We start from the raw sequence: 20,656 nt of genomic DNA on the forward strand, positions 1-20,656 counted from the left end.
TTAGAATCGGAAGGGACCATCTAGTCTAGGAATCCATTGCCCAAGGTGGGCCTCGAACCAAAAACCCTGAGATTAAGAACCTCATGCTCTACTAACTTGAACTATCTTAGGCCCTATACTTGTGTTGAGAATTCCCTGTTCAGGCATTGTGCCTGCCTGGGGTGCAAGAGCTGAGTCAACTCACAGGGAGGCTATTTCAACAGGGAGTAAGTAGCGGGCCCTGATGGCACCAGCAGATCTCCACAGACAAACTTGCATCCCCACACACTCTTGAAATCACCCTTTCTGCTATTGACAGAGATTGACCTCCACAAAAGCAAATTTAAAGCACCCCCTATCTATTGATATATATATTTGTCATTTTGATTTCTGCCCTACGGGATGTACTGCTGTGTGTCTCTTGAGGATACAGCAAAATAGCTTTCCTTTTCAGCATACCATCTTCTGGTCTTTTGGTACAGATTTCCAGTCATGCGTTTAACAAATCTTATATCTTTGCAGCGTTTATTCAGGACACCAGTCTATTTTGATTCCTCCCTCAGAATTGGAGACCACGCCTGCTCTCTGGCTTCTGGCTGTCAGTCAGTACAAAGTGAGAGACACCTTTTGCTCTTATTCCGTCATGGAGCTATGTACCAAGGGTCTTGGTTCGCAAACGGAATCTCTGAAGGTGAGGAATCCAAGCACTCCCTTTCCCTTCGCCTCCTTGCTTTTTTTGTAGGGTTGATGTGGCAGCAGACGTACGAGCCGAAGGCGTTCAGTGAGAAGAAATGAATCGAGGAGTGAAGTGAGAAAAATCTCAGAAAGAGCAAATAGAATAATTCCTCTTTCCAGGAAGTTTCTCACCTGCTGTTCCCTGGTTATTTTCGTAGCACAGGGTTTCAGAGTAAATGAACTAGGTGGTGCTTACCTTTGCCACTTCTGCCCTACAACTGCACTGCGGCCACACATGCACCCTGTGACCACACTGCAAACCCACTCCTCACACCAGGTTTGGAAAAAGTTAAGCATAATTGAAGTGTGTGAGATCTTCATAGACAGGTGCAATCTCTACAACGGTCGCACCCAACAGTTTTCATACCTCCCCCCCGCAATAAAACCATTTAGACTTAAAAATAATAATGCTTTACTGGACTCAATAGAAGACATTTTACCCCCAAGTCTCATCGCAATGAGGAAGGGGCAATTTTGGGGGCTGCAGTTTTGGAGAGAAGGGTCAGCCCTTTCTTCCCTAGCTGTCGCCCACCTCTGAAAATACCCATCTCCTATTCCAATTTTATTGTACTGAATAGAAGGAGACTTTCAAGTCTTAATCGAAGCACAGAGTCATTTTTAGTGTCAGGGAGAGTTAACCTTTTCCTCTCCAGCCTTGACTCCTCCCAAAATCACTCCTCCACCACGCTGCAATTACTATAGCTTTAAAGAACACTTCTGTAGGCTCTAATATATGGCTCATTCCGTATCAAGTGATCCAACTGTTTTTTACTTCATGTCATCAAAGTTTCTTAATGTTTTGTACACTTGTTCAATGATCAAAACCAAGTTTAAATCTGAATTTTTTTTTTAATCTCATCCCATTTGTGAGTTATGAGGGTTTGAAATTTAAATGATGATGATGATGATGATGGCAATGACAATTTGGGCCTTGCCAGACTACACAAAAACTTTTTAAAAAATTCAGCCCAGAATTGAGATATGTCAAAAATAAAAACACCAATCTCTTCTGAGCTTCATGGGCTTTAATATATGTCAACATGATGGATTTATGTTAAATTTAAGTTACAAAATTGTAAAATGTAAAAAAACCCATTAAAAATTAATGTGATTAGAAATTTCCCAAAAAAATGTTTTTATTATTTAATATTTCTAAGAGCTACCTGCAAAATTTCACTTTGGGATCTCAATGGGATCACATTAGAAAAAAATGTTTTGCACATACATGTCAGCCTTATTGGGTTCTATTTAGGATAAATGGGTCTTCTTGGAGTAAAATATAACAGAATAACCAAGACTTCAAACTATAATATCAGTTACTTCAGGCATTTCTTGAGAAAGTTATTCCATTAAAATGTATCTGAAAAGCTAGTCGGGCTTTTCTTTTAAAAATATGTTCCAAAGCCGAGTAATGGCACTTTTCTTAGAGGCACTTTTCTCTGTGGATCTCCCTGCCTTGAGAGACTCTCCTTCCTTCTCATTTAGTAGTTTTTGCTATTAGGTGAAAATTCTCTAATTTTCTGATCGGATTTGTTATTTTGGTGATTTGCTCAGATGTCTGATCATTTTCTTGAATTGTTTACTATTTTATTTGTATTATTTGGTTTTTTTAAAGGTTTTAAACTGATTCGATTTTTTTTTTGTTGGGAGTGGGAAAACAAGGGTAAACGTTCAGCAAATAAATGAACTCTTAAGATACTAGCAACAATGATTGATTCAATGAATGTTTCGCAGTATCCTTTAACCCCAGCCACAGTCTTCGTTCTTAATTTCTGAGGTCTATTTTTGGCATCCTTTAGAACTGATTATGTGCAAAAAGAAACGATCAATCCAAAAAGCAGGAAGATATAGAGTACAGCCCAGAAAGTTCTACTTTCCAACAGATGTTGCCCATGGAGGGGAACAGATCCACGAAATTGTGAAATTAGTCAAGAAATGAGGTTCTGTAGGGAGGTGGCTTCCAAGACATAACCCAGAGAATGGCCAGATACAGTTCTGTTGTAGTTATTCAGGTCTGGTTTTTCTAAGTTGCCTGAATGGGAGACCATGTGAGAGCCATATAGAAGCCAATTAAGGCTTATTGGACCAAACATTTTCATATTTCTTTTAATGAAATACGTATTTTGGGATACAAGCAAACCCTTGAGGGAAATGCTTATATGCCCCACCTTTACATCCTTGTATTAATTTCAATTTAGCATCTGTTATTGACTGATAAACTACTTTAGATTATGCTACATCCAAATTTCCAGAATGGCCTCATTTATATATGATTCTGAACTATGATTATTTACCATTACAGGAGTTTGAGGTTCTGCATTCCCTCACCTCTCTGTTTTCAGTTAAACACAGTTTACTGTGGTGTCCAAATCCTAAAGCGTGGTAAATTTTAACTACAGTTTCCTGAAACAAGCCAGCTTCGTAAACCATGGTTTGAAGTTGGTTTGTTTAAGAAAATCATAGTTTTGATGGGTTGGGAAACCTGTTATCATCCAGGGACTGCTGGACTCCCAAGACCTATAATCTACAGTCAGCATAGCCGGTGGTTGTGGGTGAGATGGGAGCTGTAGTTCAGCAACTTCAGGAAGGCTCCAGGTTTCCCATCCGTGGTTTATACTAACAGCAGTAGATGCAACAATAAACAGTGGTTAGTTAAGAGCAACAGCAAATGCTTCCAGTCCCTTGGCCACACTGGAGGAGGAAGGGGAGTGTACAGTTGCAAGATCACATCACACAACTAGAGATGTGAAGGCCTGGAAAAAACCCGGGGAAAAACGGGAAAAGCTGTCCCCGCCCCCCTTTTTTTCCTGAAGCCTATTTGTTTTTTTTCCGAAAAATTGGAAAAATGAAAAATAGATTATGGAATGTTTTATTTTAACATGATGAATTAGATATTTTAAGATAAGGGGTTCAAATATTTTTAAAAAATATGTATGGTATCAGATTATTCTAATTTCTGTGAGGACAAGCAAGTCCTAGGTTACAAACTGAACTCTCCAATGCAAGAACAAGATACAGTACATTTCTTCCTTTAGGAGGTGCTGTTGTCACCAGAAAAGAAAAAGGTTTCAGTTTTGTTTTTGTATGCATGTGGTATGCATTGGTTCTGTTCTTCTTCACTAGGCCTCAAAGCACTGGAAGAAAATATAGAGCAACAAAAAGGGCATGAAAGTATATTCTGTACTTAATTCAAAAAGGTTAGGGTTAGGGTTACTTCTGGATTTTTAAAAATTGTTTTGTGGAGTTTTCTTTGTTCCACATAAACTAGTAAACAGTTCAGGAGATTATTGCTCCATTTATTACAAATACAAATAAATATTATTTTAAAAGTAAATTCTGTTTGTATTAATTGTTTGGAAACACTATATTTTCAATATGCTAGTTTTTTAAAAGTATTTTTTATTAAAGATTTTTAATATGCTAGTTGTGATAATTTTATACCCATTAAAATTGTCCATAGTTATATTTTATGTTTCTAAAGTAACAGAATGACTTTCAATCTGGAAAAAAGAAGAAGTGCTAATGTAGCATTTTTTTTCAATTTTTCCAAAAATTTCCGTTTTTTCCAAGCTTCAAAATGTCCGGAAATTTTACATCTCTACACACAACACAAAGCCATAGTGTTGCATCAGAGCAAGGCCAATAAAAGTATCAAAATAAAACAAATCTTCCCAGACTTACAGGCAGCTAGTGTTCTGCTTCAAGCAGCTTTAAACAGCCTGCTTGAAGTAAGTCTCAATGTATTCAGTGGTCCCTAAGCAGACCTTGAACCTTTTAATAGATTTGTATCCCACTTTTCTAGGCGGCTGTATGCAATGCGACGAACAAAGGTTACACTATAGCTGTTACACAACCTGCCCTATGGGTGCAAGGTAGCTTACAGCAATTTCAGCGGTCTCCAGCTGTCCCTAAAAAGCTCACAATTTAAGTCACGTAAATGGCTTAAGGAAATGGCAAACAATCAAAATGGCAAGCTGATGTGTGTTGTAGCTGTTGCTCCCCTTATCCCAAAACAAGGCTGTTCCACAACACAGACTTTGCTCTGCTTCTGTTTCTCTCCCTCTTCCAATTCTGAGTTGTTCCAGAACTCCCACCCAACCCCTGCGGTTTTTAAGAAAAAGGTGTTCTTGAGTGGATGATGACATTTCACCTAGCAGGAGGACACGTCTCTTCCCGCTCAAAGCACACTTGGTTCAGAAATCTCTGAAATGACCTGACTAAATGCCAACGGCTCCCATGGGATAACTTGAGTTCTGTACCTCGTTTCCAGGCAAGGGGACTGGACCTCTCAAGAGTGCGGACGTGTGTGGTTGTGGCAGAGGAACGGCCTCGGATAGCTCTGACGCAGTCCTTTTCAAAGCTTTTCAAAGATCTGGGCCTCCACCCCAGGGCTGTCAGCACATCATTTGGCTGCAGAGTTAACCTGGCTATATGTTTGCAGGTAAGAATCTCTCTCTCTCCTTTCCTGACAGCAATCTTAGAAGCGACCCTTTTGAAATAAGGACATGGTGATGTTCCATACAATGCAGCTTGGCTAACCAATGCATGCCATACTTGAATGTTCCTCTTTCATAATGCAAGAAGTATAGTTTTTCTGTATTTTTTTTATTGAGCATTTTCCATAAAGCCTTCACATCCCATTTATAGCATTTATTCTGCCCCAAACTTTAAAAAGCAATGCAGCAAAAGTTTGTATTGTAGTTCTTACATTTGTAACATATGAAAGTCGGCCTTGTTAAAGTTGCTGTAGCTGTCCTGCCAAGTGCTTGAGTATCTAAATACAGTGGAACCTCGGTTTATGAACACCTCGGTTTACGAATTTTCGGTTTACGAACGCCGCAGACCCATCTGGAACGGATTAATTCCCTTTCCATTACTGTCAATGGGAAAGTTCGCTTCAGTTTATGAACACTTCAGTTTATGAACAGACTTCCGGAACCAATTACACCCATGCTTCGGGTTAAGTACGCTTCAGGTTGAGTACTCCGCGGACCCGCCTGGAACGGATTAATCCACTTTCCATTACTTTCAATGGGAAAGTTCGCTTCAGTTTATGAACGCTTCAGTTTAAGTACTCTGCAGACCGTCTGGAACAGATTATTCCACTTTCCATTACTTTCAATGGGAAAGTTCGCTTCAGTTTATGAACAGACTTCCGGAACCAATTGTGTTCATAAACCAAGGTACCACTGTATCTATATCTTCTTTTGTGTAGAACAGTAATTTGACAGGGGCATGATTCTCATGCATATAGCATAGACTACTCATCTTAAAAGAAGGCTTGCTATTGTGGCATGTGTCGAAGGTAGAAGAAACGTCTGTATTGATTCTCCAGGTAGAAATTGGCAGAAAGAATTTAATAATAATAATAATCAATAATAATTAATACCTAACATTTATATAGTGCTTTGGGGCATTCAAAGCCCTTTGCACACATAATCACAGTTATTGCAGATGTGATTCCAGCTTGCTTTGGGCCACCTCCTTAGCTCATGATGGAGGTGAGATTGGAAACCAGTGGCTTTTTAGGCAGGAAGACAGTGTGGTGCTATTATAATCATTCTGTCAGTTCAAGCATTTCAGTTTGCTAGATGAAACTACTTCCCTTTGACCCACACTGCTCTGGGGGCTCCTCCAACCTCCCCATCAAGAGGATTGGGGGGAAATGGGGGGAGAGGGGGGCAGTTTTGTGGTTCTAGTGGGATTTGTCACATTGGTTTCCGCCAGCAGAAACCATTTAGTTGAATCCAGGTCCTTGTTTACTCAGCTCAGTTGTTTTGCCACTTGAGTACTGTGGTTCTCATGACCAACTCAAAAAATACTGTTTTGGTACCTCAGTTTTCCCTCACTAGAACTAGTGAGGAAGCTAAAGTACTCATACAGTATGGCTTCCACACATATACCGTGTTTCCCCCTTTTTAAGACACCGTCTTATAACTTTTTTTCCTCAAAAAAACACAGGGTGGCTTACTTTCGGTGGGATGTCTTATTTTTTTAATTACTGGTACGGTTTTTACGGCTCAGGGCGCTGGCTCAGGGCGCTGCTGTGCTCTCTTGAGTGCTCAGCACTGCAGCAGCCACCGGTTCCGGGCGGCGGGGCAGCAGGCGTCCTTGGCCAGGCCAGGCGGAGGCCACTGGCTCAGGCGCTCCCCCCGCCGCTGCAGGGTGCTCCAAGCTCCTTGGCTGGGCCAGGCAAGGAAGAAGCAGTGAGCCCAGCGATGGTGGCAAGCGGAGCACGGGGATGCAGCCAGCAAGGCGGGAGCGCGATCAGCTGTTAAGCAGAGCTCTTGGCCGCATGGAGTGACTCTGTGAGTGGAGGTGCCTGTGGGGGTTGGTTTCCATGGCGCGGAAGTATGGCTTATTTTGGGGGTATGTCTTATATTTCTCAAATGCTTAAAAACCCTGCCATGGCTTACTTTATGACTATGTATTAAAAAGGGGGAAACAGGGTACATATACATATATATATATATACATATACATATACATATACATACAGTGGCACCTCTACTTACGAATGACTCTACTTACAAATTTTTCTACTTACGAAGGGGGGGGGGAAATGGCGGCACGCTTATGGAATTTTCAACATCCGAACGCCTGCCCTGCGCTCACCGCTACCGGTGGATCGAGGTCTCGCTGCTGCTGCGAGGCTGGCCTTCTGCCGGCCTCGCGGGATTGGGCCCTTTCCGCCGCTGCAGCAAGGCCAACCATCTGCTGGCCTCGCAGGATTGGGGCCTCACCGCTGCTGCGAGGCCAGCCTCGCGGGATTGGGCACTTGCCGCCGCGAGGCCGCCTCTCCTGCCCTCGGCTTCTCCACTCAGAGCGCAGCCGGAGCCGCCATGCGGAGGAAGCGCCCTCCACCCCTCAATGCCTCCCCAGCCAAGGCGCCCGTGCGGTACTGCTGACCCCGCCGGGAGAGGCTCCGCATCGTCGCCCGCGCGAGTCCAAGTCCCACATGGCCGGCCACGGGTGCCCTGGCTCGGCCTCCGACGTAACCAGGACTGCAACTCCCATCACCCTGTGTTGCATGGTATGTTCTCCCGGCGAGGCACTGAGGGGCGGAGGGCGCTTCCTCCGCATGGCGGCTCCGGCTGCGCTCCAAGTGGAGTGGCCTCGCGGCGGCGGCGTCAAACACCCAATCCCACGAGGCTGGCGGAAGGCCGGCCTCGCCGTGGCGGCAAGGGCCCGATCTTGCGAGGCCGGCAGAAGGCCAGCCTCGCAGCAGCGGCGAGGGCTCGATCCACCAGTGGCGGTGAGCGCAGGGCAGCGAGGGAGGTGAGGCTCCGGAACGAATTAATCCGTTCCCAATGCATTTGTATGGGAAACCGTGTTTCGACTTACAAATGTTTCTACATACGAATGTGCATCCGGAACGGATTAAATTCGTAAGTAGAGGTTCCACTGTATACACATGCATGCTGCCTCTTCCATAAAACCAAACATGGGTGTCTGATCTTATAAAGCAATATTATTAATTTTTAAGCCATTTTTCATAATATGACATGGGGATGAATGGCAGAAACAAGAACAGATAAGCAGGCTTCAGCTTGATGCTGAACAAGAAGGATTATTCTTAAAGAAAATGTGATAAGGTCTCATCAGTTACAAATAAAACATTCATTGGGTGGCAGTGGAGTCAAATGACCTCTCTCCGCCACCGCCAACCTTTTCTGATACCTCCCCTTCTCCCGTTTTGCTTTATTGGCGCAGAGGAAGCTGTTCCTCTAGTGTACTACCTTTTTTTTCAGGTTCATGGATGCATCTGTTACTACACGTTAGTTCTATAGGTTGGAATTTTGTTAATGGGTGGAAATTTTCACCTCCGCCTTAAAGCTCCAGTTCAAGAGGGGAATTGTTCAGAAGGAGCATGTGGTTCAGTCGTGACCTCAGCTTTGCCATTGCAGAATACACATAAGACATTGTGTTTTGCCCTCCATGGAATGCATGAAGAGCAAAAACTTAATCAACGATACGCAGTCCTGCTTTTAATAGTGTGATTTTTTTTGCTGCTATTATTATTAAAAAAATGTTTGCTCTCTCTAAGAAATGTCAGCTTCTTCATTCTGGGAACTTTAGGCTGCACGTCTGTTTGTCATAGAGGAGAGTCATTGTTCTAACTGTGCTCTTCAGATATGCACCCACAGAAGTAGATATTTCTGGCTATAACTGGGTGTTTCTAGGTTTATATCTGAATTCTGGAGTTACAACAATTCCTTTCTCTGAGAAACAGTGATGAGCAAACGAACTGGTATCTTTAGCGAGGTAGTGTTTCATATATATATATATATATATATATATATATATATATATATATATATATTCTTGTAAGTTGAAGGGTTTTTGCTATGGAGACAACCTCATAATCATCCCCTCCTGCCACCCGCGACATCACTGTGGCAAACAATATTGAAGTCTGCAGCTCACTGTGGAAATAATAAATTGTTGGAGGAAGCAGCTGTTGTGTTGCAGCAAGCTGCCCTAAGCATTGCAGAGAACTTCCTCAAGCTGTTGCAGTGAGGACATACCACCAGCCAGAACTGTCCGATTTCATTCTGCTCTTTCAACAAGCAGTACTGATGGATCACCCAGGGTGATAGATAGATCAAAAAACTGGATGGGAGCACTGTTGTGGGTTACAGTGATTGTTCCAGAGCTAGACGCACTTGAGCATAGAACCACTATGCATCAATGTAGTTTCAGGAACACATACCATGCAACACGCATAAGGTCACATTTCCACTCTCGCATTCCCCTGTTAAAGCAGCCTTCCACAGCCTGGTGTCCTCTATGCCAGTGGTCCTCAAGCTTGGGCCTCCAGATGTTTTTGGCCTACAACTGCCATGATCCCTAGCTAGCAGGACCAGTGGTCAGGGATGATGGGAATTGTAGTCTGAAAACATCTGGAGGCCCAAGCTTGAGGACCACTGCTCTATGCGTTTTGGACTACAGCTCCCATCATCCCTGACCATTGGCCATTCTGGCTGGGGCTGATGGGAACTGGAGTCCGATGACATGTGGAACATACCAGGCTGGGAAGGGTGGAATGGAAGGATTTCTGTTAGCATGGATAGGACAGGCTTCTTGACTGAGATCACGAAGGGACTATACTCAGCAGAAAAGAAAGTAATGGGCCACGTGAACCAGTGGTCTTCCGTGTATAAGGTAATTTCATATGCTACAACACCATATGTGTAAGCCCCAGTTTTCTGCACTGAGGAAGCACAGCCTGTAAATGCAAAACATGCTCATCAAAATGAATTTTATATAGCGGCCTCTCTTCTTGGAAACAGAATATGCCCATTTTTGGAAAACCCTGCATTTTTAACATGGCACTATGCCCATGAAAGAGACGACGAGAAGAGGAAATGTGGGGCTAGGCAGTTATCAGTGTTGCTCAGAGGACAGAATTGCATCCCTTGGAACAATGCTGACTCCCAGAGCTTTGTGCTACCCGTCTCTGCTTTCTGTGTCGCCCCTTGTGAACTGCTTTCCTCCAATTTGCTATCTGCAAGCAAATGACTGCTTTGAGGGGGAGGCATTCAAGTCTGTAGTCTGAAGCTCCTTTTCCCCAGAGGGGAGGTGGTGAGAGAATAAGATCAGCTGATATGCTCTGGTAGAAGTAATATAAAGTGAGGATGTGTTGCTGCACTTTCATTTGTGAAGTTTGTGTGAATAATGTCGCAGATGATAGAGGTAGAGTCTTTGAATGGAGAGGGAGAGAGGGAGAGAGGGAGAGGGAGAGAGGGAGAGAGGGAGAGAGGGAGAGAGAGAGAGAGAGAGAGAGAGAGAGAGAGAGAGTCTGGATCAGCCCAGTTACCATCGTCCTGACAACCTTGTGTGTGAGCTGTACCACTTCAAGTATTTAGGGGAGAGCCTCATGAAATAATTCAGTTATGTAAAGCCCCTACCTGCAGTCTGGGGAGTTATGGTCCCAACATGGATGTAATGCGTAATTACCGGTAAGAGCTAGGCAACAGTGCCCATATAGCTACTTATCATGGCAGGTCCTTGTTAATGCCAGGGAAAAGACATATGGCCCTGGTCATCAATTAATTTTGTCATTGGGCCACAATGAAAACAGAGATTGTTGGCAGGCCAATCCCCACTTCCAAAATGACTTTTGCCACTGGGACCCAGCCACACCCCTTTATTTCCCTTGGGTTGGACAGTTGTGACATTACTTGGCGCCAAGTTGAGGGGTTTCACCATGACTTCCTAACATATGATGTTGATGACAATAATCCTGAATATCTGGTGCATGTTTAGTTTCTTTAAAATACCACATTCTAGACCAAGCATCCCCAAACTTTGGCCCTCCAGATGTTTTGGACTACAGTCCCCATCATCCCTGACCACTGGTCCTGTTAGCTAGGGGTCATGGGAATTGTAGGCCAAAACATCTGGAGGGCCGCAGTTTGGGGACGCCTGCTCTAGACACTGAACACAGAAGAGTCTCATGTTACTTAGTCTTTCTATAGTTTAGCATTTTTCCTCTGGTAAGAGCCTATAGAAGAAGCTTCTGATTTATTCATTCCTGTGAGCAGATTGAACTTTTATGGGTGAGAGGAATAGTAAGTATATGTTCGTTTGTCATAGCTGAATAGTTCAGAGCAGCAGGGCATTGCTTAATGCCCCAGGAGGACAAGCCGTTGCCTCTGCCTTTTTTCTATTATTATTACCATTTATTATTATTTTACAAAAATAGAGGGAAACCTATGGCAGCTAACATGGTTCTTAAACTAGCTGGGAGAATTAATTTCCAAGCATTGTGTCGGAGGGCACAGTAAAGCAAGTGACCAGAGAACCACTGGTGTACAATGAGGAAGGCATTTAAAATTTTCTAAATGAAAGGTGTACGTGAGCCCAAATCGCTCACCCACATAAAAGAGGCTGCTCATTCCATCTCTGTATGAGTCACTGGCCTGACTTTCCAAATCCACGCTAGACGAAAACAGATAATTCGCATGGGAACCAAGGGCAGCTGCGTCATTCAATTCTCACACCGCAGAATAACTTGAAAAAAGAGCAAGTTCCGTATATAGTGACTCGTGCAGAAACTGGGCCAGGGGCCTGTGGGCCTCTTAGGTTGGGTAACCTTCAAGCTTTTCAGATGTAAAAAGTGTAGTGTGCCTTTCTCGTTGTAATTCAGGGAAAAAAAGTGTTCTTCTGCTTCTCTCTGTGGGGAATGCCGAGAAAGGCTGTAGCCTGTTCCTTGTGTTTTTGCTTGAAAGGTAGAATGAATTCTCAGGACATGCTGCTCACTAACAATGTTGTCTATGCTGTCTCTTAAATGGCTTAACTCTGTTTGTCAAAGGTTAGCAAGTCTATTACTGTCTCTTCTGTTCGCTGTACTAAAATGTTGACACCTCATTTTCTTTTTCTTTTTAAACCTTTAAGCAGTATAATGGTTTAATTTGTAAGATTCCTGTATTTGACATGGTTTTTTCCTTTTATTTTACTCCCTGCTTTTTGCATTATCCTTCCTTTTTATTTTCCTCCCGACTTCCATTGCCCCCCCCTCTTTTTTATTATTTTTTCATGTGTTACTGTCTCTCCTCCTCCCCATATCCCCCCTGTTCCTGCTGCTGTAGCCACACAGGCTGGGGAAACTGGCCGAGCAGGTAGGGGATTTTTGGTGTTCCCTAAAATATCCACCTATCCACTCCTAACAGTGGGGCAGACTAGATGGGAGTCTGGAGATTTTTGTTGTTTCGGGGGGCACATTGTCAAAACCCTTTGGCGCTGGCATTTGTGTGGGAACAGAAAGGGGAGCAGCTTACCCTTTTGATCTGGACATCGTAGTCTTCGTCAAAAGTTGGTCGTTGCCGTTTCAGCAATGTGCTTGAACGTTTAAAGCAGAAACAAAAAACCGGTTTGCGCTTTTAGCATTCTAACTGCCTCAATTGATTTTTTGCAAACTGGTTCTGGTCAACTATGAAAACATTTCCTAAGGTAATATTTATGGATCTACTCTTCCCCTCCCCTCCCCTGACCCCTCCATTAATGGTGCTTGAAATGAGGTTCTCCGCTCGGCGCTAGTCTGTTACACTGCTGAGTATATATATATATATATATATATATATATATATATATATATATATATATATATATATCAGCACATTGAAAACTATACCCTCTTCTGCCGGCTAGATAGGACTTTCTTGTGTTGGCTTTATAACAATCTGGAGTGACGTAGTGTGCATGTTGCCTCTCCTGTAACTCTCTCCTGCTGTCTTGGTGGTGGGATGCTGATCGGTGTTTTCAATGAATGTTACTTGTTTAGATGTCTCTTTGGTATTAGATCTGTCTCAGAAAAAGGAGGAAGTAGTATAAACTTCCGGGAAGGAATGTTGTGTTTCCTCTTTCACCCTGGCAGTGAGCCAGTCTGTGTCCCTTTTTGTATGTGCCCCCAATACGCTGGAAAAGCAATGGTTGCCGCCTTTCCAAAGAAGCTAAAGGCCTCTATGTGGAAGCAAACTCAAGGTTTGCCAGCATGCACTTAACAAGGGACCAATCATAGCTCCCTGGGCTCGTGTACCTTTGCAATAGACCCTTTCTGCAAACACATGTGTTTGCATCCTTTTTAAGGCATGTATTGTGCACTTAAAACATCCATAATAAACGTATGAAGTGGCATTTGTTTGTTGGCACAGAAAGCTTTGCAGGGGCTGATGTTGCAGTACATCCGGAAGCTGGTTCTGAAATCTGTTTCTAATCCAAATTTGTTTCTAATCCAAACAAATCTATCACGGACTGCAGTATTTTGTACTTGGTTGGTCCGTGTGCTCCTAGCTTCCTGTTTAGCAGTCACATGTTTAGCAGATGCTAAGGGACAAAACAACCAACAGCAAAACCCAGACCTTGGGAGTTTAAGGAATATTGTGGGGTTAAAGGGCAGGTGAGGGCGAGGTCGGTGGAAAAGTCAACTTTGTGAGCAGAACCAGTGCTTCAGATTATGAAGGCTATTTATTTACTTTTAGCAGAGCTGACTTGGAAAAATAGTAAAATAAACACTTTATTAAAATACAGTAGGGTGGTTTCAAAAGGAACAGAATAACTGCTTATAGTTCTTCAGTCCATATCTGTTAATCTTGCATGTCCTACTCTTTAATACCACCAGGTTTTTTTAAAAGACACTCTTTGCATGTGTGAGTGTCTCAAAAAATCCACACTTCCCACTTGACCGCTTGCATCTGCCATTACCAGCTCTACGTCTCCAGCTGATTCTGCCTTCCATACTATTTTGCTAAACTCTTAGTACGTGTGCAAATTTCACTTGTTTACATTGACACTGGTTTTCAGTAACACAGGCAACTGGAAACTTGCGTTTGCAGCCAACAGGTTAAAAAGAGTATGGCCAGCAAGGTATGGTTCGTACTCCCCCATCACTGATTGTAACATATTCAGTGCTTTTTGTCATTTTAATAAAGGCTTTAAAACAAACAAACAAAAACTTTAATTGTAAGTAAAATGTACAACATCTGTTCCACGCAGAGTGCTAACTAAAAGGTTTTCTTTTGCAGGGGACATCAGGGCCAGATCCAACCACTGTGTATGTGGACATGAGGGCCCTCAGACATGACAGGTATGATGACATTTATTTATTTTTTAATGAAATGTCTGCAGCTGGAAAATGCATATACTGGTTTGGTTTTTTTGGGGGGGGAATACAAGTAAGTTTCTCATCGGTGATAGAAAGCAGTTTTTTTTAATAAAAAGGCACTTAAACCACTATTATTTTACCTGTTTTTCACAGTTTTATCCTAGCTGACCAGATGCAGCACCCAAGGTGACACTTGTCACATTTGGAATTTCAATATTAATTAAAAAGTCAAATGTCACCTTATAAAGCCAGTGGTTGCATGTGTCGTAACACTAGTAATCAAACTCACCCGAGGCTTTTAAATAAACATATGTATGAGCACACACCCAGAGAGAGATTTGACTTCTCCTCTAAGAGAGAAAGAGCCAACAGGTTAAAAAGAGTATGGCCAGCAAGGAGAAAGAGAAGCGTTCTGTCTCTCAGTAGAGAGTTCAGCAAGGTGGGTCCTATATTTGACTAGGCTTGATTGCTTGGTTTCAGTAATCTGCTTAACTCCAAGGGAGGTTGTTACAGGAGCTCCTTCAAAGACCTAAGCAAGCAAGAGTTGCTTTTGGAAAAAGTGTGAAGCAGGCTGGTTCTTTTTCAGGTGGGTGGAGTGTGGTCCCTTACCACAAGTGGGGGGGATTTTGTTGCATATTTTTTATGAGGTATAAAATGTGCTTTTGAGAACACAAAAAAGTGCCACCTCGAGGGCAGATGTGAAGGACTATGCTCAACAAATGGGGGGAGGGGACACACCGTGTACCAAAGGTTTGTAAGTTAATGCTGCAGTCTTAACATTTATTTCATTTTAAGGCTCCTTAGCAACCCAGTACTTAACCCAGTGTACTTTTGCTTATCCAAAGCCTCTCAAACTCTTCTGATCTGGTTCATTGTAAAACCAAGCCAGCTAGTGCCTAGGAAAGACATGTTGAAAGCCTAAGAATGCATCCAGTTTAAGTAAGTGGTAGCTAACAAGCGTATTGACTCTCACGATAGTAGCTTCATAGTTGGCACTTCACCCCGAATGAATTCATTAGGCGTTAGCTTTAGAATTGCAGGGTCTTTTCTTCAAGATGTTTACTTCATTCTTCCCTGAAGTTAGCTAAAACTGTCATGAAAGAAGATGGGAAGCAATGCTGCCATTACATTTCATGAATTATAATTCTCTTCTCACGGATGGTGAGAGATGTCAGCTTGGAAGAATGGTCTATTATTGCCTCTCTTTTACTGAGGGTGTGTGTGTGTGTGTGTGTGTGTGTGTGTGTGTCCCCAAGTACTACGATCCACTTTGCTTTCAGGAGCAAAACATCATACAAAGTGCTTGGTGCTGTTTGGGAGCAAGCATGTTAATTATTTCTCCGTTCTAGTGGTAGAAAAAAACACTCACACACTAAAGGAGCAGCTCAGCATTTGTTTGCTTAGAGAAACTTTAAAAGAGTCCCCCACCACCACCACAAGTGCCTGAGAGAATTTAGCAATCATGAGGCCTCCAGGAGCAGTATAGGCTCTCTTGTGCATTGCCATCTTTGGAGGGTGGAAGGGGACCTAACATACAGAAAGGCAATAATCACCAGAAAGAATGCAAGCCCTCTGTCCCTCCTTTTTCAGCATGGAAAGATTCCCAGTTGAAGCCACCTCTCCTGTTCTTTTGCTTCGCTATTAAGCAAAGAGTGCTGCTTCAGTGCCTTGTAGCCAGCCAGTTGCTCCCTTTCGAGAAATGGGCTGTTTCCCCTTCGTGGCCCTTTTATGCCTCTGCTGTGGCGCTGTGGGTTAAACCACAGAGCCTAGGGCTTGCCAATCAAAAGGTTGGCGGTTTGAATCCCTGAGACGGGGTGAGCTCCCATTGCTCGGTCCCAGCTCCTGCCAACCTAGCAATTCGAAAGCACGTCAAAGTGCAAGTAGATAAATAGGTACCGCTACAGTGGGAAGGTAAATGGCGTTTCCATGTGCTGCTCTGGTTCGCCAGAAGTGGCTTAGTCATGCTGGCCACATGAGCTGTACGCCGGCCAATAATACGGGATGAGCACCACAACCCCAGAGTCGGTCACGACTGGACCTAATGGTCAGAGGTCCCTTTACCTTTACCTTATTTCTGTCTAATAAGTTGGCATAAAGTTGGACTGCTGTCAGGCTGGCTGGATACTGAGGAATGGGCACTGGGAGAAGGGGCTGGGGCTGGAGACTGACTTGCAAGAAGGGATCAGTGAACTGGGAGAACCTGCAACAGCCGGAAGACAAAAGTCAGAGCCAGGAGAAGCTGCAGGATTGGAGAGGGGAAAACAGGTGCAGGAGGAGGGGGAGAGAGATCAGACTGGTGGAAGGTCAAGGATTTCCTCCTCCTCCTGCCCCTACCTCTCCTGCTCCACTGTCTCCCAGGACCAGAAGAGGACTGAAGTGGGAGGAGCAGAAGGTAACATGCAGGTGGAGTCTTTGCCTGCTTGCACATAGCTCCGATAGGGGAGATGCATAAGTCAGGGACCTGTTGTGGCAAGGAGTAGTTGAGAGACATAGGACTGATGGTCAGGCCTTTCCCTAATTTGTGAGTGTACTTTTGACAATAAATTTTGGCAATAATTTCTCTCTCATGCCAGACAACGCCATGACAGGTGCACCTCCTAAACTAGCCTGCTGCCCTCAGGTACGATGGAGGACCAGTCTTGAAGCATCACGCAGCTGCTAGTCCAGCCGGTTTTTGAAGATGGGTTGGGGAGGGTGCGGCCTTGTCTTGGACCAGCACTGGGAAGCGAATCTAAATCACAATGGTTGAGAATACAAACTTTGTGCTCCATTGTAGGCAGGCAATGGAGAAGTTAGGACACTTGCCTCCCTTTTTTCTTTTTTTAATGTGGAGAGAAAATTAAGCAGAACTGCTAACTATATAAACAGGTTCCTTTCAGAATACTGTAGTAGAAGATTTCCCTTCAGGCCCCCCATCTCCTCCGGCTATTGATCTCTCTTCCAGGCCGAGGGCACTGTTTGCAACTTGCTATGTGGCATGTTCAGGTTTAGTAGCGCGTTGCTTTGCTCTTCCCCAGTACGTCGAGCCAGTTAAGGCTTTTATCGGATTTTAAATTACGTGTCTCCCATGTGCTGAATTCGGCAAAATGCATTAGGCGATGCTGGAGAGAGTATTAAATATTCAGCAAGCTACTCAGTGCTGTGGTCTTGGAAGGCGGCAAGCAGCTCAGTAGGTTAGTCGGGCAGGAGGACTGTGCTGATTCCCCCCCTCTTCCCCTCCTCCTTAATCCCAAGAAAATGAAGGAACGTAGAGATACGCTGCTAGTAGTGAAAGAGGCCTGTGACTCCCAGAAAAGACAGCTCGGAATGCCGAATCTCATTCAGTGGCTGCAGAATAATAAGAGAAGCATTCTTTATCAAGGAAATAATGGCTGTAGAAATGAGACTATTTCCTAAGCATGTAACTGACTTCAAACCAAGCAGGACACCAGCACACACACAGACACACACGTGTAAAAATGAAACACAGACAAAAATGCGGGCAACATTAAAAATACGCAACGCCTTCAACCAAACAACCAATTTCCCCCGAACTCAGTTTCTAAAAAATGAGAGGGGCAAGGGGTCTTGGCAGGTACCAAGGTATGTGTCTGAGGGTGCCCCCGTCCTTTGAGTGCCAAGGTGTGGGGCCCCAGCAGTGCAGAGCATGTATACCGATTATACCAGCTGCTATATGTGAGCAGTGGCTTAGGCAATTTGAATACATTCTTGGAGAATTTACACCCGGGTGGCCATTCAGTAATAATCTTGTTAGTTGGAAGAAATCAGTCAGAAAAACTAGATTGCTTCCAAATACAGGAGACTGTGGGAAGCTGGTGTGCTCGTTTTTGCCTGGAAACCTTGCTGCAAAGTGAGGGTACCTCTGAATGTCAGATTCTGGTGACAAATTGGGACGTTGTGTTGTCTTCATGCTGTATTTCCTGGAGGCATATGAGTGACCACTGTTGGACAGACGTTTGGTTTACTCATGCGGGTTCTCCTTACACTCTTGCTTTATGTGGTGATAACACAGCATTTAAGTGTGTATTTTAATTTGTGATCAGTGAATCTCCCTGGTTCAATTTGGAACAGAATTCAGCTAACAAAGCTGCCCCAAAACTTGGGAAATAGCTCACATTTCCCCTCAACCCTGATTCTGAAATTTGGGCCCTGGATGCTCTTCCAGTGAGGGAGCACTACTGAGTCCAAATAAAAAGGTAAAGGGCCCCTTGACCATTAGGTCCAGTCGTGATCGACTCTGGGGTTGCGCACTCATCTCGCATTATTGGCCGAGGGAGCCGGCGTATAGCTTCCAGGTCATGTGGCCAGCATGACAAAGCCGCTTCTGGCAAACCAGAGCAGCACATGGAAACGCCGTTTACCTTCCCACTGTAGCGTTTCCTATTTATCTACTTGCATTTTGACGTGCTTTCAAACTGCTAGGTTGGCAGGAGCTGGGACCAAGCAACGGGAGCTCACCCCGTCACAGGGATTCGAACCACCGACCTTCTGATCAGCAAGCCCTAGGCTCAGTGGTTTAACCACAGCGCCTCCAAATATATCCCTGTAAATAAGTTCTTCCCATCCAGCTTACCTAGCAACAACAGTGGCACCTTAAGTCCCAGGCAAGGAGGAGTCCCCAGGGCAACTGATACCCTTACTAGCAACTTCAATGCCGTTTCCCTAGTTCCTTGGCATCTAGGACATTGCCATTACAACACATAAAGGAAGTAGGCCAAGGGACAAATGGTGATGATGAGAGTTGTAGTCCACCAACCTATGGGGCCATAAGTTCCCCATCCCTGAAGGTAGGGCACAGGTGCGGCATCTTGTTATTCATCTGAGCCAAAAGAACAACAACATGTACACTTTTCACAATGCAGCTGAATATCACAATGAACTGGCCAGCTCGTGTTGCAAGCTAGGTGATGCCATTCCTGCAAGTGTGCCCATCTAGTTATCAGTAATTTTAGAAGACGATAAGCAACTGGCTACTGGGGGCGGGGGGAGTCATACCAGCCCCCACAGGAGGTTATCCTTCTTAACCATGTGTGTAGCAGTTAACATGAGTGTGTGTGTGTGTGAGAGAGAGAGAGAGAGAGAGAGAGTGAGTGATTTGCAAGGGAGGATCAAAAGTGGGATGCTCAACCCTTTCCATGCATTACAATCCTCCCCATGAACACCACCACCCCCTCCCACCCTACCCGGTGGTGTCTGCCTGGGGTAACACAAGAAATGAGCACTTATTTGCAAGGGAGAATCCATGGGAAGGATTAATCTCCACTCTCCCCTATGTTGGTTTTTTAAAGGGAATTGGGGGGGGGATGAGCCTCCCATTTACCTTATTGCAATAGCTGCGCTCTTGGCTGATTCCGATTAATGGGCAAAGGAGTGTGACCCATGGGAATGCAAGCTGTGATTTCGATGAGGCATGAGACAAGGTACAAAAATGAAGGGCCCTCCCCTGTCAGTGATCTTTTAAGCTTTTGGTCAGTTTGAAAGATAGTCCCTTTGAAGAATGGGTTGTGAGTGAATCTAGAAACATTTCTACAGCGCTTCTCTCTCCTTGCATTGACAAAGAGACAGTGGTGGGCAGGATTGGTTTGGGAGTTGGAGAAGCACTCTTGCGGAGTCTATTCCTCTCAGCAATTACCGGATATGATCCATGTGACCTTTTACAGCAGGGGGGTGCATGAATCACATTTCAGACTTGCCTGCTCTTTTCCCCATCTGTATCATTTGGCATGCCCATGGCATTATAAAAAGCATGTGGGCGGAGGCTCGAACAGCCTCAGAAAATGCTCAGGAACATGGCACATCAACCAAGGAAATGTGTGTGTAAAAATAGGACAGTATGAAAATAGGACAGTGAGATTTGAGGAGCAGGGGAAATAAGAAAAAGACTAAAAGGAATCAAGTATTGAGGCACTTAAAAAAAAAAAAGCCCATATTGATGAGTTTTGATTACAAAATTCTCTTTGGTAGTTTGGCCCTACATGGTTTAGAAATAGCCTTTTGTCCTGTGCATTAGGTTAAGAAATGCAAACAACAAGGGCATGTGCAGAGGAGTTCTGGGGTGATATGCACCTGAACTCTGGAATTGTTTTCCTCCTTGGGCCCACTCAGAGAGCCAGTGTGGTGTAGTGGTTAAGAGCGGTAGACTTGTAATCTGGGGAACCAGGTTCGCGTCTCTGCTCCTCCACATGCAGCTGCTGGGTAACCTTGGGCTAGTTACACTTCTCTGAAGTCTCTCTGCCCCACTCAGCTCACAGAGTGTTACTTGTGGGGGGAGGAAGGGAAAGGAGAATGTTAGCCGCTTTGAGACTCCTTAGGGTAGTGATAAAGTGGGGTATCAAA

General features: G+C 44.2%; 1 protein-coding gene across 5 annotated transcripts in view; it reads left to right on the forward strand.

Moving 5' to 3' along the window:
- Window positions 1-20,656, forward strand: part of DIP2C (DIP2 acetate--CoA ligase C (putative)) — a 306,453-nt gene that overhangs the window by 272,132 nt on the left and 13,665 nt on the right. For all 5 annotated transcript variants that reach the window (XM_035128997.3, XM_035129000.3, XM_035129001.3 and 2 more), the window contains 3 exons: window positions 502-670; window positions 4,985-5,155; window positions 14,241-14,302. In XM_035128997.3, the coding sequence (XP_034984888.1) occupies window positions 502-670; window positions 4,985-5,155; window positions 14,241-14,302 (402 nt within the window). The remainder of the gene's footprint in view (window positions 1-501; window positions 671-4,984; window positions 5,156-14,240; window positions 14,303-20,656) is intronic.

The sequence above is a fragment of the Zootoca vivipara genome, chromosome 11 (assembly GCF_965207765.1).
Source record: "Zootoca vivipara chromosome 11, rZooViv2.hap1.1, whole genome shotgun sequence".
NCBI lineage: Eukaryota > Metazoa > Chordata > Lepidosauria > Squamata > Lacertidae > Zootoca > Zootoca vivipara.